Raw genomic sequence first — 22,219 nt, forward strand, 5'->3', positions numbered from 1 at the left:
TTTCAGTGCCGTCGCTCCCACCACTTGGATGGTGGTGTGTTTGGTAACCACGGAGACGGAAGCGTCCATCTTGGAAACTTTAAGCATCTCTAGGCATTGATCAGGGAGGGGATAGAGCTTGTCCATCACCCTACCCACGCAGAGCCCCACTTCAGGAGACTCCCATTCCCGGAGGAGCAGCTGCCTGTGCATCGGGTGAAACGGGAACATACATGGAGGAGCTCTAAGTCCCACCAGGACCGGGTCCATGTTAGTTGACATAGAAAGTGTAGCAGAATCCTCAGGTAGCACTTCAATACCCAGCTTGTCCAGAATAAAGGGAACAGGCGGATCCAGCTCTTCCCTTTGGAATAAACGGAGAACACATGGGTCATCACCCTTGAGCGAAGGACCCGGGAGCAAGTCAGAGTCCGGATCGGGATCAGCGATCGCAGCCAATTTGGGGGGGGGGGGCTCCTGGCACCACCTTGACCCTGACGGAGCCCTGCACATCCGGTACGGAAGGGGGCTGTGGAGCAGGCACCCGAGGGATTTTTGCTGGGGGGGGGGGACACGGACCTGGTGAAGGGTCATCCTCTTCCTGCAAACTAGCCAGATATAACTTGTGCATTAAAAGCACAAATTAAGTGGGAAAACGAGGCCTGGATTTCCCTGGCAAAGAGGGGGGAGGGGGAGAGGAAGAGGGATCAAAACCCCCTCAGAGGCTCTGACTGGGCTTAAATCTGGCAAAGAAATGGTCAAATCTGGCTTTCCTGAGCCCTGCAGACCGGAGTCCAAAGAAAAACCCGCCCCCAAAATGGCCATCATTCCCGTGGTTTTTTTTGTGAGAGGACGGCCTAGCCACGCATTTGGGAGGATGAGCCCGGGCTGCCGATTTTGCAGCTGCCGGAGGGACCCTCCCCACCTGGCAAACATTCAGAGCACAGCCCATCGCAGGAGAGCCGAATCACAGGCTCCCCCCGCAGGCTAGACAGCAACTTGAACCTGGCATGAATTTAGGTAAGAAACGCACGGAAGAGAGTCAGCTGAGTTGGGCTGCTCGAGAGCAGGCGAATGAACGCTGCTGTGCTGCTTTCCCTGCACTAGAAGTGCTGATTTCGCTTGTCTCTTGCCTTCAGATTATTTACTTTTTTTTTTTTTTTAAACTTTAGTGTTGGCAGGGGAATTGAGCTTCTCTGTTAATTACTGTAGGGCAGCAAAGGCAAAGAGGGGGAGTGACTGGACCACCAATATCGCCCCAGCAGACAAGCATGTCACCGGGAAGGGATTCCTAGGCTGTATAACAAAGGGCAAGCCCCCTAGGATCCCATAACAGCAAGGAGACAGAGCTGTCTCCCTGAAAGCAGGAGTTTCAATTCTATATTTAAAAATTTTTTTTTTTGAATAGATAAATAAGGTAATACTTGCTTGATCTGAAAGACAAGAACACAGAAGAAGGAAAAATCTCACAGGGAGAAACAAATTGAGAAAAGGAAGGGAGCCGCAGGTTCAGCTGCCTGCATCTGCTGAAGGCAGAGAAATACTGAAGGGATGCAGGGTAGGCTCTGTCCTGATAGAGGATACCCTTTCAGTTTTTCTCTGTCTTCATCTGCTGGACAGGAGGCTCAACCCACTGTCTGGACTGATCTGGGTACGTACAGGGAATGGACTTTTCCTCAAGAACTTGTCCAAACCTTTTTTAAATGCAGCTATACTAATAGCTTTCACCACATCCTCTGGCAACAAATTCCAGAGCTTAATTGTTTGTTGAGTAAAAAAATATTTTCTCTTATTAGTTTTAAATGTATTACCCACTAACTTCAGTGTGTCTCCTGGACTTTGTACTTTTCAAAAGAGTAAACAACTGATTAACGTTTACTTGTTCCATGCCACTCATTATTTTATAAACCTCTATCATATCTCCCCTCAGCCATTTCTTCTCCAAGCTGAGGAGCTCTAAACTCTTTAACCTTCCTTCATAGGGGAATTGTGCCATCTCCTTTATCATCTTGGTCGTCCTTCTCTGTACCTTTTCTAACTTTGCTAGATTTCAATAAATTTGTGTAACGTTTACATTTGCTAGATGGCACCATGGACTAAGGGCCTGGTGTAATTTGGAGTATGGTAAAATTGAACTAACAAGTTCCTAATAGTAAAATGAACTCCTTTTTTAATGCATTTTGATTTGAATTTTTTAGACAGCAGAATCTGGAAAATGTACAAGGGTGTGAAAACTTTTGCAAGACATTTTACATAGGTTTCACCTTCACTGTACAGTATTGTCATTGCCATATTGTCCACTTGAATATGTAGAAATAAGGGTCACCAAATAGTCCAATAAAAAGTGTTCAACTACAGCTTGTTTTCTGACCCTTATTTCTACTTAAACCACACAGAATATATCTCCTCTACATTATAATTTACATCTCTGAGGTAGGTTGGTTAAATGTGCCAGTTGTAAATATATGACTCCAAATCTGTGATTCTGTCTACTAGGCCCCCTTCTCTTCCTCAGATATCACAAAAAGAGACAGTCTTTGTAGAATAATTAGTGTTTATTTCACTCTCTAGGTTAATCAAACGAACAATTATAGAAATATTCCAAAAGTGATTAAGAACACTAAACCATGTATTGTTCATTATATGTCTATGGACTGTTGAATCTAAAGCTATATTCCTAGTAATTACAATATGTGTTGCCAGAAACCATGCTTTTATAGTGGGGGATGGATGAGGTATCAGAGTGGGGTTGTTAAGGTTACTTAACTAAATGGTAAGCACCATGAAGCTGTAGGTATATCTGTCTGGCACTATGTCTAGTAGCACTTTACTATTTCTACTAGTAAAGGTTTGTAAGTAAAACCAGCTTTATTGACAGAGGTCCAGTGGCTTCACCTAATGCGCTTCAGTGCCCTAGCAGCAGAGGCACCTAATTTCCGTGCCTCTGGGCTCCCAGGGCCGCAATGGCGTGCTCAGGCTTCCCGCTTCCATGGAAACCGCTGGCCCACAGCGCCTGAGCTGGACACGTGACCATTCTCTCATCCGAGCACCGGCTCACACCAGGACCCGCCGCTCAGAGCACCTTCTGCCCCCTCCGTCCTTAACCACCACCTGGGGTCTTCCATCCCCGACCGACCTTACTCAGCTGCGCCAGCCCGCCGTTCCTTCATCCCCGCACAATCAACATAGGCGTGCAAAAAATACCGTATGCAATAAAGATAGTTAAACATTCCTTGCCGCCTTCATGGGAGCCCAACGTTGTTTCAAAACACAAACCTTCCTCAGCCGGGAAAAAAAAAAAGTGCGGCGTACAGTGCCTGGGACAGGAGCGGCGGCGGCGAGAGCGTAGCACGCATGCGCAGTATTACCGGTCCCTGCGAGCCAGGAAGCGGCGGTTAGAGTCCAGTGAACTGCCCGTGACGTCGACGTATTGGTGCGCAGGCCCGGAGTACCGAGCCTCTCCCCGCCTTCTCTTTCCACGGTTTCAGCAGGAGCTGAATGTGGAGGTGAGGAGGAGAGTCGTGGTTTATTGTCGTTGACAGGGCGGTGAACAATCCGCTGCCGGGAAAAAAAACAAAACGCCAAAGAATTAAAAAAAAAAAGTGTAATTTGGCGGGAAACCAGTTTATTTGACAATATTGCTCTGCACTGTTGTGGTGAGTACTGGCTGTTGTATTCCTCGAAGAAAGCCGCTTGTCGGGGGGAGGGACTTAATATTTAGTATTAAGTGTGAATTCACTGTTTTCAGTTGGGCAAAAACTGACTTTTTAAAAACTTGGATTGCTCCCCTGACTTCTTTAGGTGAAGAGAGAATTTGGGTAGAGAGCGGGAGTAAAACGGGCCGAAGTCTTTTAAATAAATGCTGCTGTGAGTTTCCGCAAAGTCGATCCGTAGGAAATATAAGCATGGAGCAAAAAGGGCGCCACGGAGGCATTAAAAACAAACGACCATCCTAGGCTGTTGATTTATAGACTGTTTAATCTTGGTCCTCTTTCATTGTCCGCCTTTAAACATTGATCGAAAGTTCAAATTTATGACGTTTTTCCTCCTCCTTGACTGCCGAGCTGAAGCAATTTAAAGGCGCCCTGTTCCTTTTTTTCCTATTGTGGTTTTCTTTTGACGGTTTGCTTATTGACAGGGCGCACTTCCCTTTCCTATGTTGCTGATGTGATCTTCCGTTGAAAAATAATTTGTTTTAAATTTAGTTAACTTGCAGTTTAGAACATTGTCAGTGCACTTGACAGATAAGGTTTCATTCTTGTTTATGTATGAGTACCAGCTTCGCCCTTTTGGTAGTGAAACAGTTATTTAAAAAAAAAAAAGAGAGAGAACGAGAACATACCCAGATCACTGAATTAGACCACTATCCCTACAGAGGGTTTATTGAAACATACTAAAGCAAGCAGAGATTATACATAACTTTATCAGCTATGGAAATAAATGAATGAATTGCCGTGGTAAGTAAACATTTATTAGACTTGAGGTCCCTTTTCTTTTGTACAAACTAAAGCAGTTACAAAACTTCCGGACAGAGTTATTTTTGCGGGGCATTGCTTTCCTTAAGAGAAATTCATGATTATTGAGACATCAGAAGAAGCATCTAATAAATACGAGTAAGAATTAAAAAAAGTCACAATAAACATAATTCATTTATTTTTATTTATTTGCATCTTTTTTATACCGACATTCGTTTAGTGACATCACATTGGTTTTCATTTAACATAACGGATAGCAACGGCTCTTTACAACTGAACAGTTGAGATAGAATAATAACAAGCTAGTTAAAGCTAAAGAACAGTTGAGATACTTATATAATCAAAACACATAAATATTGTGAGAAAATACAAATTGAAAACATGAGCGAAAAAACTGAAGATATGTAAAATAGGAGGGAGATTATCAAAACGTTTGAAAATAAGTGGAGAGCTGAGGGGGGCGATCAGGGAGGTAGTCGCCTACTGTTATTATAGGAGTGAAGGAGAGTTAGGTACCGGTAAATGCTTGTTCTTTCTGCTATGGTATTGCATAAATGTTTAACAGATTTCTATACTACCTAGTTGGTAAATTCAAGATAGTTTACAAAAGAAACCCATTCACAATAATTTAAAATCTTCTATACTTACTGAATATTTAACAGTTTGAAATTCAACCCACAAAGATATTTTTGACAATATTAATCTGTTCTCAATTTTATGAGTAAGGTTAACATTGCCTATATCCATATGCATTTACAATATAATGATTCAAGAGTCTGCTGCTCTCATGGCACACTTATAATAAACGGTTTCCATCAAGTTTTCAGTTTGAAAAATCCAATGCAGTAGTTCTCTGTCCAATCTCCTGAACTGCCTAGCTAGTTGAGTTTTCAGGGTATCCAAAGTGAATATGCATGAGTGAGAGCTGCATGTACTTCCTCCATTGTATGCAAATATTTCATGCATATTCATTGTGGATATCATGGAAACCTAACTGGCCAGATGGTCCCTGAAGAATGGATTGAGAACCACTGATCTAATGTATATAGAGGAAGCTGTAGTAGTCTACTTGAAGTGTGTGTATATAACATAAGATTGCCATACTGGGTCAGACCAAAGGTCCATCAAGCCAACAGTTTCCAACAGTGGCCAAGCCAGGTCACAAGTACGTGGTAGGATCCCAAGGGGTAGATATATTCTAAGCTGCTTATTCCAAGAATAAGCAGTCTGCCAACAGAGGTCTAAACTCTGAGAGAGTGATTTATAGCACAGAGTGGAAAGAAGTCTGTTTCCTTTGAGTGACCTGATGCTTTTGTGGAGAAAAATGGAAGAGAACCTTTGTGGGATCAGTCCCCACCTTCTGGAACTCTCTGCCACTGGACATTTATTTATTTATAACTTTTTTTATACCGAAGTTCAGGTAACAGAATTACTTATCACTCCGGTTTACATTATAACAAGTAGAAAACAATGACAACATATGTCTTACAATGAACAAGGGAGTGAACAACTTGGATAATGTAACATAACATAACTAGGAACAGTAGCAGTATGCACTATTAGAGCGAGACTAGCGCATGGGGAGGGAGGTTTGCTAATGGGGGGGAGGGGGAAGGAAGGTTGTTCGTGGAGGGGGGGGGGAGGAGGGAGAAATTTCTTATTGATGAGTAAAAACATGAGCATAGGTTCTGGACATCAACAGTATGAAAACAGTCTATGGGAGCTGTGGAAGACTAAGTAAGTTAAGGGAATGCTTGACCGAATAGCCATGTCTTGAGTCTTTTTTTGAACGTGTTGGGGCAATGTATCAGCCTTAGCTCCGGAGGAAGCAGATTCCACTGTTTGGGGCCTGCTGTGGATAGAGCTCTTTTACTTAAAGATGTTTTCATGGGAGGTGCATGTAGAGTTCCTCTTTGTGCTAATCTTAGCGGTCGGGAAGACGTGTGAAGCTGAAGAGGGATTCTGAGGTCCAGTGGAGTGTTGTTGAATATGGCTTTGTGGGTGATTGATAGAAGTTTAAACAGAATTCGAGATTTGACTGGGAGCCAGTGGAGCTTCTTTAGAATTGGTGTTATATGATCTCTTTTGTTGGATTTAGTGAGACACCTTGCTGTAGCGTTCTGTAACAGTTGAAGAGGCTTTAGGGTGTAGACTGGGAGACCGTGAAGCAGTGAATTACAGTAGTCCATTTTCGAGAAGATGATGGATTGTAACACTGACCTGAAATCGTGAAAATGAAGGAGGGGTCGAAGCCTTTTTAGAACTTGGAGTTTGTAGTAGCACTCTTTAACCGTAGTGTTGTTGAAATCAGAAAAGCTCAGATGGTTATCCATGACCACCCCAAGGTTTCTGACCCGTGGGGAGAGAACTGGGAGCGGCATAAGGTGAGAGCTATTCAATGGAAGGTGAGAGCTATTCAATGGAAGGGTGCCATCTTGAGTGATCAAGAGGAATTCTGTCTTGTCAGTGTTGAGTATCAGGTTAAGGTTAGACAGGAGTTTGTTAATGGAGAGGAGGCAGGGGTTCCAAAAAAGTACGGTCTTTTGAAGTGATTCTGTGATAGGAATAAGGATTTGGACGTCATCTGCATATAAGTAATGGGTTAACTTTAGATTGGAAAGGAGATGACAAAGCGGGAGAAGATAGATATTGAATAACGTAGGGGATAGCGAAGAGCCTTGAGGGACCCCTAATGTGGAACTTAACAGTGGTGACTCTTTGCTATTGATCTTAACTTTGTAGTATCTGTTCTGGAGGAAAGATTTGAACCAGTTTAGAGCTTTGTTTTTGATGCCGATCTCGGATAGTCTTTCGATGAGATAATCATGGTTGACCGTGTCAAAGGCGGCCGAAAGATCAAGGAGGATGAGCAAGCAGGGATGTTTGTTTTCTAGATTCATGAGAATGTTGTCTGACAGAGATAAAAGAAGAGTTTCGGTACAGCGGGATTTGCGAAAGCCTAATTGAGCCGAGGAGAGGATGTTGTTATTTTCAAGAAATTCAGAGAGCTGTTTGTTGACTATTCTTTCCAGGATTTTGGCAATGATCGGAAGATTAGCAATCGGGCGGAAATTTGCTGGGTTATCTGTAGAGAGATTTGTTTTTTTTAATAAGGGTTTTAAGATGGCAAGTTTGAGGGGGTCAGGGACCAGGCCCTGTGATAGAGAGGCGTTGATGATCTGGGTGATAGGCTTAGCGACGTCTTTAGCACAGGATATGAGAAGGTTAGCTGGAATTGCATCAAGAGGGTGTGAGGATGGCTTGAGTTTCTTTAAAAGGTTTTCAATCTCTAAAGAAGATGTAAGCTCGAAATCCTCTAAGCGGGCCGTTTGTGGCGAGGAGGCTGAGGAAAGTTGAGGATATATTGGGCTGAGTAGTAGATTAGGAGAGCATGAATGATGTTGGGTAGGAACTTTATTGCTTGTACGGGAGGCGAGTAGGTTTGTTGTTTTATTTTTGAAGTATGTGGCAAGTTCGGAAGCTTTAGTGGCAGCTTTGTCATCTGGGATCGTTGAAGAAGGTGGTTTGGTGAGCGATGAGACCAGGGAAAAGAGGGCTTTTGGGTCGTGGATGAAGTGATTGATTTTTTGAGAGTTTTTTTGTTTTTTTGTTTTCAGATCTTTTTTTTTTTTTTTAAATCTTTCAGATTTAAGACATGAGGCTTAAATCTGATTTCATGACTTTCAGGAAAAAACTGAAATCCTGCCTATTTGTAGAAGCCTGTAACTGAGGCCCTATGGCTTTTGCCTCCCTCAATTTGGTCCACCTGTCACACTATGCCTGTGATTAAAGCCCTAACCTACCCCCTTCTTCCTGTGACTGATAACAATTACTTTTATGCTCTCCTCCCCCCATCCCTGAATGTCAAAACCCCAGATTTACTATAGACTGCTTAGCTCACTTCCATACAGGAAGTGGAAACTGAATTTTCCATATAATCCTCCCATACCAGTCCAGATGTGTGGATCATGCTCTGCCTGCCAGCCAGCAGATGGAGACAGAACAAGTTTTCATGCTGACAACATCCTCTTCTATTATAGTTTTCTTAGCATTCAAACAGGGTAATCCACCCCAGTGGGTTATTTATTTATTTAACACTTTTCTATACCGACCTTCATGAACAAATTCAAATCAATTCGGTTTACATGTAACAAGGGGTAGAACTTAATCAACCATTTAACAAGAGGCAATACTGTCATTTGGTAAAGCCATCATAACGGTTTACAAAATTTAAATTGTAACTCTTAACAAATGTGGAAAAAGTATAACAATGTGCATATTAAACAGAGGTTAAACATTTCAAGTCCAGAAAGTATCATTATGTGGGAGGAGGAGGGATTGTTTGTTCTGGTTGGAGAGAAGTTATTTTGAGGTTTTTGGAAGAAAGTTCGATTGGGAGTTAGGATGTTCAGAAGTATGAAGGTCAGTATAGAATTTGCGAAACAGCAATGTTTTTAGGTCTTTTTTGAACATTTTGAGGTTGGGTTGGGTTCTCAGATCTTTAGGTAGGGAGTTCCAAAATTTAGGGGTGGCAATGGAAAAGGCTCTTTCTCTTGTTGTTAGATGTGCATCTCTGATGGGGGGGATGTTTAAGCATCCTGAGTTGTTTGAACGTAGGTTTCTTTGAGGATTCTGGGGGGTTATGTTTAAGCCATTTAGTCCTAGATGATCATTGTTTAGAATTGTATGAATGATGGTCATTGATTTGTGTTGGATGCGTGCTTTAATTGGGAGCCAATGAAGTGAGATCAATATGGGCGTTATGTATTCATTTCTTTTTGTTCCTGTCAGAACTCTGGCTGCTGAGTTCTGCAGAATCTGGAGCGGTTTGAGGTTTGAATAAGGTATTCCAATTAGTAAGGAGTTGCAGTAGTCGAAGGTGGAGAAAATGAGTATTTATTTATTTATTTATTTAAAGTTTTTTTATACCGATTTTCCTGCATAAAATGCATATCAAACCGGTTTACAATGAAACAGAATGAGCAGGAAGTAAAATTCCTTAGTCTAATACATTTAAACGTCAATAATGAAATAATTTTAAACAAAGCAAAAAGCTAAATAACATTAATAAAAGTTAAATTATTAACATAAACATAAATATAATTATATTAGAGTAGTTGTAAGACTGTTCTGAAATCATAAGGGTTAGGAACGGTTTTCTTTTTTTTTTTTTGTAAAACGATTTTTATTGATTTTACATATAATAGTACTCGAAACAGAGGACAACGGGTTCCTGAGATGCCCCCTGACAAAACAAGATGTAAATAGCGAGTGAGAACAACATACTTCAACATTCCCCCCCTCCCCCAACCCATACCCCAAGGAGTCTAGAAGTCTTATAGCCAGTAGTCAGCTACCTATGGTATAGCAATATAACACATCAGAAAATATGGGAATTCACAATAACACTTTCACTCATTGATGATCAAACTGCGTACACGATGAAGTCTCTGTAAATACAAATCCTTCTACTGTGAGACTCGGTATGAGTCTCACAGTAGAAGCTTCCATTTGCATCATCATATGGTGTAGACTGTTACGCCAGGCCCAGTAAGAGTGACTAGTAGTTTCTCTCCAAGAGGTAAATATGATCTTTTTTGCAACTAAGCAGGCTTTTTGAATGAACAATCGGAATCCCAGAACTCTCACCCGCAATGGCGAAATGCAGCCAAAATGTAACCAATAATAGGAAAGAGGAATAGGTAGCGCTAGTACTAATTCCAAGTAGTGAACCACCTTACGCCAAAAAGACTGGATCCGTGGACACGCCCAAAAGGCATGAGATAAGGTCCCCGATTGGAAGCCACATCGTTGACAATTGGGCGCAGATGCTATTTTTGAGTTAAAAGCATCTTGAGCGGCTATATACTCACGGCGGAGAAATTTATACTGCATTTCACGGTAATGCATATTGATTGAGAGTTGAGAGATATGCCGGAAGCAGGCATTAATGATAGCAGGAGTCAACATAAACACCCCATCCCGTTTCCACCTTTCTACCAAAATAGCACTGGTGTCTAGGAAAGTTAATTGTTAAGCAAACGATAGTGTAATGAAAGAGATGGAGGCTTCGCCTGTTCCAATAGCAGGTTTGCTGCTATGGTTTGAAATGGTGTTGCTTGTCGAGACATCTGTGGTATGGAAGCAATATAATGTTGGAGTTGTAAATATGGGAACACCTCTGTGGCAGAGAGATCATAAATTTCCTTTAATTCTGTAAATGGTATGAGTTGGCCCTCTGTGTTCAACACATGACCCAATTGTGTGATGCCCAATTTACCCCATCTTTGGAAGGAGATAGTTTGCGAACCCGGGATAAAATCTGGGTTTCCTTGAATCAGCAAGAGAAAAGCACAAATGCGATCCAGCTTTAACAAATGCGTTAATTTAACCCATGCTTGGCGAAGCGGTTTAATGAGGACATTGTGCACCAAAAATTGATTTAAACTAGGAGAGGCTGCTTGCAAGACGTAAATAAGAGCATAGGGATTAGCCAACGCTTTATCCACAAGCGGGTTCAGGAAAGTTGAGGTGTCCAAAACCCAGTCCCTAAATAACCGAAGATTACATGCCAAATTGTAAAGAGCAATATCCGGGACCCCCAATCCACCCCTCCCCCAAGGCATACGCATCCATACCAATGGGATCCTAGCCTTCCCATTACGCCAGAAAAACCGCAGCTGGCACTTATCTAACTATAATAAATCCGCACGACGTAAGATGAGAGGTAAGTTTTGAAAGAGGTATAGCCACTTGGGCAGAATCACCATCTTAAATAACTGAACCCTACCCCCTAATGAAATTGGAAAGGCAGTTCATGCCTGCAGGCGATCGCGGGTATTTTGTAACAGAGGATGGACATTGAGTGCGTAAAGCCTAGATAAGTCCCGCGATATAACAATACCCAGATATGTAAAAGAATCCACTGCCCACTGTAAAGGAAAATCCTCCATCCACTCCTGTTACAGCTCTACCGGACATGCTAAGGCCTTTGATTTCCCCATGTTTAGACTTAGATCCGAGAAGGCTCCAAAGGTTCAAATAAAGTTGTAGGAGGCATCTTAGGGAAGAGATCGGATCCGTAAGGAAGACCAATATATCGTCCACGAACGCTGCGTACTTGAAGAGGGTGGAATGAAAACAGACTCCCCGCACTTCCCTAGTGAGTTATATAGCTAAGAGTAAAGGCTCCAGATGGAGGATGAATAATAATGGGGATAACGGGCAACCCTGTCATGTACCTTGGGAGATATTAAAGACTTCAGAATGGGATCCATTGGCCAAGATAATCGCTTCCGGGCTTGAATATAGAAGACATATCGCACTGAGAAATAAGCCTTCGAAACCCATCATGTGAAGGGTATGAAACAGATAGGACCATTCGACCCTATCGAAAGCTTTCTCTGTATCAAAACTAATGGCCAGGAAAGGGGCTTCTGATTGTTGACACATTGTCATGGCCACTAAAATTTTACAAATATTGGTAAGTGCGTAACGTTTCCGAATAAAACCCACTTGATCCACTCCAATCAAATGCGGAAGAACTTCCGCCAGCCTATCTGCCATTACCTTGGCAAATATCTTGTGATCAAAATTTAGGAGAGAAATAGGCCGATAAGAATCTGGTAATAGAGGGTCCTTTCCTGGTTTCTGAATGAGAGTAATATGCGCTCAGTTTGAATGTTCTGGAAAAGAACCAGATTCCAACATTGTAGAGAATGCCTGTACCAACGGAGTTGCTACCTGGTCCAACAGGCATTTGTAAAATTCCACGCCGTATCCGTTGGGTCCCGGGGCTTTAAACCGTTTAGCGTGATGAATTACCAGATGGAGTTCTTCCACCAATATCGGCCTGTTCAAATAGTCCCTTTGTTCAACTGTTAGCTGCGGAAGCTGGAATTTAGAGCAAAAGTGCTCGCAGGCTTCACGATTCCAACCCTCAGCTGTGTATAACGAGCTATAATAATTTCTAAAACAATGGAGTATTCCTGTGTGATCTGTTAGCAATCGACTGGTAGGAGAACATAAGGTAGGAATGTAATGGGAACCCCGCGCTGATTTCACTAGATTAGCCAATAACTTGCCTGATTTGTTACTATGCTGAAATAACTTATATTGATAATACAGGACACTTTTACGGGCTCTCTGATGTAATAAAGTGTTCACCGCACCCTGTATAATCTGATAATATGCTCGTGCCTCTTTTGTGTTATTCGTCGCTAAGCGTGCACGGGCCTGTGTAAGCTGAGAAGTTAAAATCAAAAGTCTCTGATTCATTGTTTTTTTCCTATGTGACATAAATGAAATATCACCCCTAAGTACTGCTTTTGCGGTGTACCAATAAAGTACCGGGGATGAAGCATGCGGCTCATTTAAGAAACGGTTTTAAGAGTCTTAGGGTTAGAGGTCTGTGATATCCTTCTTTAGTTTTATTTGCTATGTGGTTCTTAAATGAAAGTTCTTTATCAATGATAATTCCAAGGTTCCTGGTGTGGGTGGTGGGGAGTATAGAGTTCATTTGTTTGTCAAGTAAAGGCAGAGGTGGCAGAGTTGGATTGGGTTTTTTGTCCATGAGTATTATTTCAGTTTTGTCTATGTTGATTATGAGCTTCAGAGAATTTAGGAGATGTTTAATTGAGATAAGTAGAGTCAAGATTTTCTTGTAGGTGTCTTTGATCAAATTTTGGATGGGAATTAGAAGTTTGAATGTCATCTGCATAGAGGAAGTGGGTGATTCCATTATCTTTTAGTAATTGGCAGATGGGGAGAAGGTATATGTTAAATAGGGTGGCGGATAATGCTGATCCCTGAGGAACTCCAGTGTTGAGGTTGATCTTTTTGGATGGGGTGTTATTAATTAAAACTTGGTAGGTTCTGTCAGATAAATAGGAAGAGAACCATTGTAGGGTGGTGTCAGTTAAGCCGATTTGAGTCAGTATATTGTGATTTACAGTGATTTACAGTATATTGTGATTTACAGTGCCTTTAATTCCTATGTTTGATAGTTGGTCTAAGAGTTGAGAATGTTTTACCGTGTTGAAAGCTGAGGATAAATCTAGAAGAACCAGTAGGTATGATTGTTTTTTCTCCAGATTCAAAAGTAAGGTATCCGTGAGAGAAAGCAGAAGGGACTCTGTGCTTAATGATCTTCGAAAACCGTATTGTGCGGGAGAGAGAATGTTGTGCTCCTCGAGATATTCGGAAAGTTGTTTATTGACAGCTTTTTCCATCAGTTTGGAAATCAAAGGTAAGTTTGCAATGGGTCTGAAGTTAGCTGGGTCAGTGGGTGAAGCGTTTGGTTTTTTCAGTAGTGGTTTAAGAATTGCTAGTTTTAACTGATTGGGTACTGTACCTTGGGCTAAGGAGGATTTAATGATTTCCGCAATGGGTTTTGCAACGGTGTTTGGGATGGCGGTGAGCAAATTGGTTGGTAGTGGGTCTGAGGGATGTGCAGCTGGTTTGATTTTTTTGAGTGTTTTCGATTTCCATGGCGGATGTGGGTTCGAATGCCTCTAGTCTGGCATTCTGAGTGATTTGGTATGTGCTCAGAGGTGTTAGTGGGGAGTTGTGGGTTGTATGGGGTCGAGTAAGGTTGGAGATTTTTGTCTTAAAATAAGTGGCCAGTTCATTGACCTTGTTGAGTGCTTGTTGGTCTGGAATGGATGGGGGAGTTGGTTTGGTAAGAGATGAGACGTAAGAAAATAGAGCTTTCGAGTCGAAGATGAAATTGTGAATTCTTTTTGCATAGAAGTCCTTCTTTGTTTTGTGGATGGCATTTCTGTATGTGTTAAGGGTGTTTTTGTAGTCCAGTCTCGCTGTGTGTGAAGGGTTGTTTCTCCAGCTTTGTTCTTTATTTCGTAGTTTTTGTTTCAGGGATTTGAGTTCTGGGGTGAACCACGGTTTTCTGTTGTCTCGTGCTGGTTGTATTATTTTGGAGGAGATTGGGCAGAGTTGATCTGCTATTTTGTTCGTGAGTTTGATCCATGAGGTAGTGGCTGTGTTGGCGTCTGTGAGGTCTAGTTGGTTGAGTTCTTTAGAGCATTGTTCGTTAAGTAGTTCAAGTGAGCATGGTTTCCTAAAATGAATGGTGGTTTTGTTGATGTTTGGAGGTGGTGTGTTTTTCATTTTGAGGGTCGTATTGATGATCTGGTGATCTGACCAGGGGACTGGTGTACAGGATGGATTGGAATAGGTGGATAAGCTGTCGTTGATAAAGATGAGGTCTAATGTGTGACCTGCCTTGTGTGTGGGACCACTGATTATTTGTGTGAATCCTAGGTGACTGAGGGAGGTAAGAAAGGTTTCGCAGTTTGAGGATTGAGGGGTGGAGTCGACGTGTAAGTTGAAGTCTCCTAGGATGATGGTCGGTTTGTCTGAGTTGAGGTGTTTGGCTATCAGCTCTATTAGAGGAGAGGGGTTAGCGTCTAGGGTTCCTGGTGTAGCGTAGATGAGAAATATTTGAAGTTGTTGAGATTTGAATAGGGAACATTCCAGTTTTGTAGTGGAGTATGATTGTTGTAAGGTTAGGCCCAGTTGTTTTTTTGCCGCAAGTAGGATTCCTCCTCCCTTTTTTTTTGGGTCTGGGTATTGAGAAGAGGTCGAAGGTTTGTGTTGGTAGTTGGTTTGTTAGTGTTATGTCCGAAGGTTTTATCCAAGTTTCTGTTATTGCACATACGTCTGGGTTGTTATCAATGAGGTAATTGAGTAGGTGCATTTTTTTGGAAAGTGACTGTGCATTGAATAGGGTTAAAGTGAAAAGTGAGAGGCCTAGTAGTTGCGTGATGGGAGATGTCATGATGGAGATGAGTCTTTGTTGTCTGGGTATGTGGATTAGGTCTTGTAGGGTGTTTTTTCTGGGTTTTCTCTTGATTGTGGGAATAGGATGGAGGTGCATCTTTGTATGCTGTATTGTCGGGAAGCAGTTGTGGGGTAAGCCAGTAAAAGAATGATTTCTATGTGGGAGTTATAATCCCTGGAGATGTGCGGTCTTTCTGGCTGCACTCGGGCTGCACTAAGGGGCGCACAAAGGGGCAGGCCCCTTTGACGTGCGACGTCTAAGCTCTGTCCGTCTCTTTAAAGGGCCTGCAGTCGCGTCTGAGTGCCATCATGGGGACGTCTCGTTTCTATTGGTTGTTTCAGTGTTGGGGGCGTCGTTAGATGGCCTGGAGCGGTGCTGTGCGTCCGATTCGGTCACGTGGTCGGTGCGGGCCTGTCGGAGGTAGGGGCGAGGTATTGAAAGCCTTACCCCGATGGGCTGCTGCGCCGGCTGCGCGGCTCTCCCTCCCAGCTCCCTGTCCTGTCCTCGTGGGGCTTCCGATGGCCTGAGCTGCAGGTAAGAGGGCGCGCCTAAGCTCTGTCCGTCTCTTTAAAGGGCCTGCAGTCGCGTCTGAGTGCCGTCGTGGGGGCGCCTCGTTTCTATTGGTTGTTTCAGTGTTGGGGGCGTCGTTAGGTGGCCTGGAGTGGTGCTGTGCGTCCGATTCGGTCACGTGGTTGGTGCGGGCCTGTCGGAGGTAGGGGTGAGGTATTGAAAGAGATGCAGGACAAAAATGTATTCCTTTTTTTTTTTTTTGGCTTCATTCACTCAACGCACAATTAAACTCAGGAATTTGTTGCCAGAGGATGTGGTTAGTGCAGTTAGCGTAGCTATGTTTAAAAAAGGATTGGATAAGTTCTTGGAGGAGAAGTCCATTACCTGCTAAGTTGACTTAGAAAATAGCCACTGCTATTACTAGCAACAGTAACATGGAATAGACTTAGTTTTTGGGTACTTGCCAGGTTCTTATGGCCTGGATTGGCCACTGTTGGAAACAGGATGCTGGGCTTGATGGACCCTTGGTCTGACCTAGTATGGCATGTTCTATGTTATTATTTACTCAATTTTGTTGTTTTAGTCTGCACTATTTCACTTTTGCACATTCTTCTGAAACTGAGTAAATTTTCAAAAGCATTTATATGCATAAAAGGGTTTTTGGAAAATTAACCCAAGTGTTGTGTGTGTAAAAGAACATGAGAGAGTGATTTATGCATACTTTTAAGTGCACTTGAGAGGAATTGCTGTGGGTTGGGGCAGAGAACCCATTTAGGTGCACACTTTGGATTTTCAGAAATATGTAAATAAATATGTGCAAAACCAAAAAAAGAGAGGGACAAACAAAATCTCATATAAAACTTTATCATACAAAAAACTTTTACTAAATTTCTCTTCAACTTATAGAGAGCTTAACTGTATCAGAAATATTAGTGCTACTAGTGTAATCCACTGTCTCTTGCCTGCAATGGGCCTCAGGCAGTAAGATTCAGCTTTACTTGCACTACAGATTTGAATCATTTACCATCAACCTCCCACTTATCCAAAAAAACTCAAAAATGCCAACTTTTATTCACTTCCAAAATAAGTATTACCATAAAATAAAAAATACTTAGCTATACAGGCGTTCACAAAATCCACCCGACATGGACCATGTTTCGGTGAAACTGCCATCCTCAGGGGTATGTATCCAAAAGCATTATACAAATAAAACCTTGTGTAAAGTAACCAAGATTATCGTAAAACTAACAATCACAAAAAGGAACACTTTTAAAATCACATACAAACACCTATACTCACACACTCACATATTCAATACCATTAATGGTTGCGCCGCACAAAATGCAGTAAAGATGCTCTCCCAAGAGACCAGTCCCATTTGCTCCACTTAAATGCATGAAAGCAAATGACGTCAGACATACCGGAAATTCAGTTCCTTCAATATAAGCTGTCAATCATACTGAAGTTACCCTAATTGCTGATTCAAAGGGACAAAACAACAATTACTTCAAGCAAGTGACATCCATCCTAAAAAACTGACTAATCAATCTGCTTATTTAAACCCTTTGGTACAACCTGTCAAAAAAATATATCCGCTTCTGCTCACATTGTAACAAGATTTTATCAAAATCACCTCCCCATGAGGACTGCCTAGGTTGTTCAATCACTGAGAAAGTAAGATCAGAAAAACAATGTCCTTTTGATAAACAATGTTGGTCTATAGGTGCCTCTAAATGTCCCCCTAGTGATAGCAATATGATGAGGATCAATAAGACGTGTGCGTAAAGCCCGCTTAGTCTTCCCTATATATAATAAAGGACACGGACACAAGATCCCATAAACTACACCAGTAGATGAACAATCAGTAAGAGCACGGAAAGGAAACATTCCTTCATTAGAAAATGGCAAAATCTCACCAGAGAAAGATTGCTGATATACAGAACACTTGTTGCATGGATAACGACCCACTTTAATTTCCAAACTATTGAAAAGACTTGTAACATGATTATCGAAATTCGAATGTACTAACACATCCCTAATATTTCTACCTTGTTTCAATGCGAATAATGGGCCAGATGAAAAAACCTCATGCAAACCTAAAACGTGCCAGTGTCTCCTAATACTTTACTGAGCATAATGTATTGATAGTGAATTTGGGACAACACAAACTACTCGAGTCACTACCATTCTTATAAACAGTTCTCGATTCACCCGTCGGGCTCTCTTATAGGCTTTCTTCAAAATGTGTGAAGGATAGCCACATTGCTCAAAAACTTTTATCATTTCCTTGGCTTTATCTTATAATCGTGGATATCAGAGCACAGTCTCTGTAATCATAAAAACTGTCCAGTAGGCAAGCTTGTGTGCAGATGCTGGGGATGACAGCTATCATAGCGAAGCAACGTTTTCATATCAGTGGGCTTTCGATGTATAGTAAAACAAAAACCATTTTCCTGAATAGAAATTAAAATGTCTATGGTAAACCAACTTTACTAAACACAGAGGTAAAGCTCAAATTATGATCACAGATTCCCAACCATTGCATGAAGACTGAAAAAGCACTTTCGCTTCCATCCCATATGATAAGAATATCATCAATGAAATGTTTCCATATCTTTATGCAATGGATAAATGGATTCAAAGAGAGCCACTTGTCCTCAAAACACCCCATATAGAAATTGGCAACATTGGGTGCCATTATGGCACCCATTGCTACTTCCTTGGTCTGTAAATAGAATTTCCAATTAAACACAAAAAAAATGATTCTGAAGAGTAATGGCTGCCAAAGTCACCAGAAAATCTGCAGGAATTCTATTTCCTCTTAGGGATTCACTCAAGTTTCCAGCAATAATCGCTAAAGCATCGCCTTGCGGTGTATTAGTGTAGAGCGCTACAACATCAATAGTTGCTATGATTGTCATATTCACACCTGCTCCCAAGCAGGTATAAGTGTGTGTGCAAATGCCATGCAAGGTTCCGTGTGCCCCTGCCAATTTTCAAAGTTCACTTCTGCCTCTTTCATATACTATAAGTTGAAATATGGCTGGCTGGCACCATTTTTACTCAAGTGACGAAGGGCCTGCAGTATAGGAGGTACACTGGGCTCCATTAGCCCACTAGAGATAGAAAGATATGACTGGGTGGGCTAGAGTGGGGGATCTGTAGGCCAGGGAGGAACATTTTAGTAGGGGTCGAAAAGGGCAGGGAGGGCCTCTGCCACACAATTAAAAATGTTTACTTTTCTGGCATTATGTTAGCTGTCTCTCGAGATGGCAGAGTTGGGACAAGATGGTGGTCTCGCAAGACTTCCAGGGTTGTTTTACACATGGGAGGGGCTTTGGGGCATTCGCGCTCTTTAACATACTGCTCCAGGAACATCAAGATGCGTGTTAGTGTGCCAGTGCTCCTGGGGAAAGTTAGCTAGAATTTCAGAGTTCTAGCTAACTTACAAAAAAAATGCAGCTTGTGACTGTATGGTCAAGCTCCAGGGGCGATCCGGGAAACTATAGACCAGTGAGCATGACTTCAGTGCCAGGAAAAATAGTGGAAACTATTCTAAAAATCAAAATCGTAGAGCATTTAGAAAGACATGGTTTAATGGACACAGTCATCAAGGATTTATTCAAGGGAAGTCTTGCCTAACAAATCTGCTTCATTTTTTTGAAGGGGTTAATAAATGTGTGGCTATAGGTGAACTAGTAGATGTAGTGTATTTGGATTTTCAGAAGGCATTTGACAAAGTACTTCATGAGAGGCTTCTAAGAAAACTAAGAAGTCATGGGATAGGAAGCAATGTCCTTTCGTGGATTACAAACTGGCTAAAAGACAGTAAGATTAAATGGTCAATTTTCTCAGTGGAAAAGGGTAAACAGTGGAGTTCCTCAGGGATCTGTACTTGGACCGGTGCTTTTCAATATCAAGGAATATGATGAGCAAGGTTATCAAATTTGCGGATGATACAAAATTATTCAGAGTAGTTAAATCACAAGTGGATTGTGATACGTCACAGGAGGACCTCCCAAGACTGGAAGATTGGGCATCCAAATGGCAGATGAAATTTAATGTGGGCAAGTGCAAGGTGTTGCATGTAGGGAAAAATAACCCTTGCTGTAGTTACACGATGTTAGGTTACATATTAGGACCTACCACCCAGGAAAAAGATCTAGGCATCATAGTGGATAAATCTTTGAAATCGTCGGCTCAGTGTGCTGCAGCAGTCAAAAAAGCAAACAATGTTAGGAATTATTAGGAAGGGAATGGTTAATAAAACAGAAAATGTCATAATGCCTCTGTATCGCTCCATGGTGAGACTGCACCTTGAATACTGTGCACAATTCTGGTCACTGCATCTTAAAAAAGATATAGTTGTGATGGAGAAGGTACAGAGAAGGGCAACCAAAATCATAAAAGGACTGGAACAGCTCCCCTATGAGGAAAGGCTGAAGAGGTTAGGGTTGTTCAGCTTGGAGAAGAGACGGCTGAGGTGGGATATGATAGAGGTCTTTAAGATCATGAGAGATCTTGAACGAGTAGATGTAAATTGGTTATTTACACTTCTGGATAATAGAAGGACCAGGGGGCATTCCATGAAGTTAGCAAGTAGCACATTTAAGACTAATCAGAGAAAATTCTTTTTCACTCAATGCACAATTAAGCTCTGGAATTTATTGCCAGAGGATGTGGTTAGTGCAGTTAGTGTAGCTGGGTTCAAAAAAGGTTTGGATAAGTTCTTGGAGGAGAAATCCATTAACTGTTATTAATCAAGTTTACTTAGGTAATATCCACGGCTATTAATTGCATCAGTAGCATGGGATCTTCTTGGTGGTTGGGTACTTGCCAGGTTCTTGTGGTCTGGTTTGCTCTGTTGGAAACAGGATACTGGGCTTGATGGACCCTTGGTCTGACCCAGCATGGCAGTTTCTTATGTTCTTATGCCATGTTATTTAATTACCATGAAATTGCTATTTTGGCATTATTGGGAATAAAATAATGTCTGGTATTTAAAATACTGCATGTTCTTGTTATTGCTACCACAAAGCATTTACTGCATGGTAAATGCCTAATGTGACTTGGTAAAAAATCCCCTAAAGAAAGTGAGCTGACTTGCCCAAGGTTGCAAGAAATGTTTGGTGGGATTTAGAATGTACTGCAAAGTATGTAATGTAGAAATACTGTCATAATTATTTAAACTTTGCTATTCTTTCTGGTCACATGTATTTGAAAGTGTCTTCTCAGGTCCTGAATATTGTTTCCATTTCCAGTACATTCATACCATGTAGTGACTTTTTATTGATTGACTACAAATCTTGAATGGATTGGTAGGTCCCAATTGCTTCTCATACTATTTGACAGGTATCTGTACCTTTTGGGTAGTTTGTATTGACTAGGCAATATTTTACACCAGAGTTTAGTGTAAAATTACTGTTATGCAATTTTGTCTAGCTATGTGTTAGAATTCTATACTGGGCAGATTGGACAGACCAAGTAGTCCTTATCTGTTGACATTCTTTTCATTTAAACTTCTGTCTTTCAAATAATTTCCTGTGCATATTTTTTAAAGTTCTTATTGAGGTCTATGTCTTCTCATCAAACACTGCATTTTGCAATCCAGTAAAATTAGTATATAATTCATAAAAAAAGAAAAATCTTAGGTTTTTTTTTTTTCACCTTTTGGCATATTACACTTGGTTTGAAAACTGTAAAAATTCCAGAGCTATAGTACTTGTACCTTTTTGATTTAGCAAACTTTTATCAGTTTGGTAAGAGTTTTTTTGTTTTTGTTTGTTTTGTTTTTTTAAACATTTGTCATCCCAGAACTGAGACTTCAAAATTTGTCTTTGTAAATAAAAGGCAACCAAAAAATGGTCGAGTTTTATTTAGTAACATGGTAGATGATGGCAGAAAGACCAGATTTGCCCATCCTTTCTGCCCAGTTAAGATTAGGATTACTTGGATGCTGGTGAATCATTGTTTGTTTGGAAGAATTTCTCTTTAACTGATGTATCTCTTTTTTTAATCTTTTTAATCAGGAACAATTTTTGAAAATGCCAGGTCAGAAGTATGCAAATAATGAGCTGGTGATGGGTCGCTGGCCAGGAAGTAGCCTTTATTATGAAGTGGAAGTAGTGAGTTTTGATGATACCACTGAACGTTACACTGTTAAATACAAAGATGGAACGGAGCTTGAGTTGAAAGAGAGTGACATTAAGGTGAGCTTTTGATGGAGTTACATTGTTTAGGGAAATTAATCTGAAATGTAAAAATGTGGTGCTTAAAGCAGTTGCCTATTACTTTTAACTTCATATTATATATTTCAATAGCCATGTTAAAGTTAACTTATATGACAGCTAAAGAACTCTGTGTATTGTACTTTATCCCAGGACAAGCAGGATGCTAGTCCTCACATATGGGTGACATCGGTAATGGAGCCCTATACGGAAAAATGTCTGTCAAAGTT

At 41.3% G+C, this 22,219-nt stretch overlaps 1 protein-coding gene across 1 annotated transcript in view; it reads left to right on the forward strand.

Moving 5' to 3' along the window:
- The first annotated feature begins 3,382 nt into the window (after positions 1-3,382).
- LBR (lamin B receptor) overlaps positions 3,383-22,219 on the forward strand; it is a 183,667-nt gene continuing 164,830 nt past the window's right edge. Inside the window, exons 1-2 of the mRNA XM_029593088.1 lie at positions 3,383-3,635; positions 21,792-21,971. Coding sequence (XP_029448948.1) covers positions 21,807-21,971 — 165 coding nt within the window. The 5' untranslated portion in view covers positions 3,383-3,635; positions 21,792-21,806. The remainder of the gene's footprint in view (positions 3,636-21,791; positions 21,972-22,219) is intronic.

Source organism: Rhinatrema bivittatum, chromosome 3 (genome assembly GCF_901001135.1).
Source record: "Rhinatrema bivittatum chromosome 3, aRhiBiv1.1, whole genome shotgun sequence".
NCBI lineage: Eukaryota > Metazoa > Chordata > Amphibia > Gymnophiona > Rhinatrematidae > Rhinatrema > Rhinatrema bivittatum.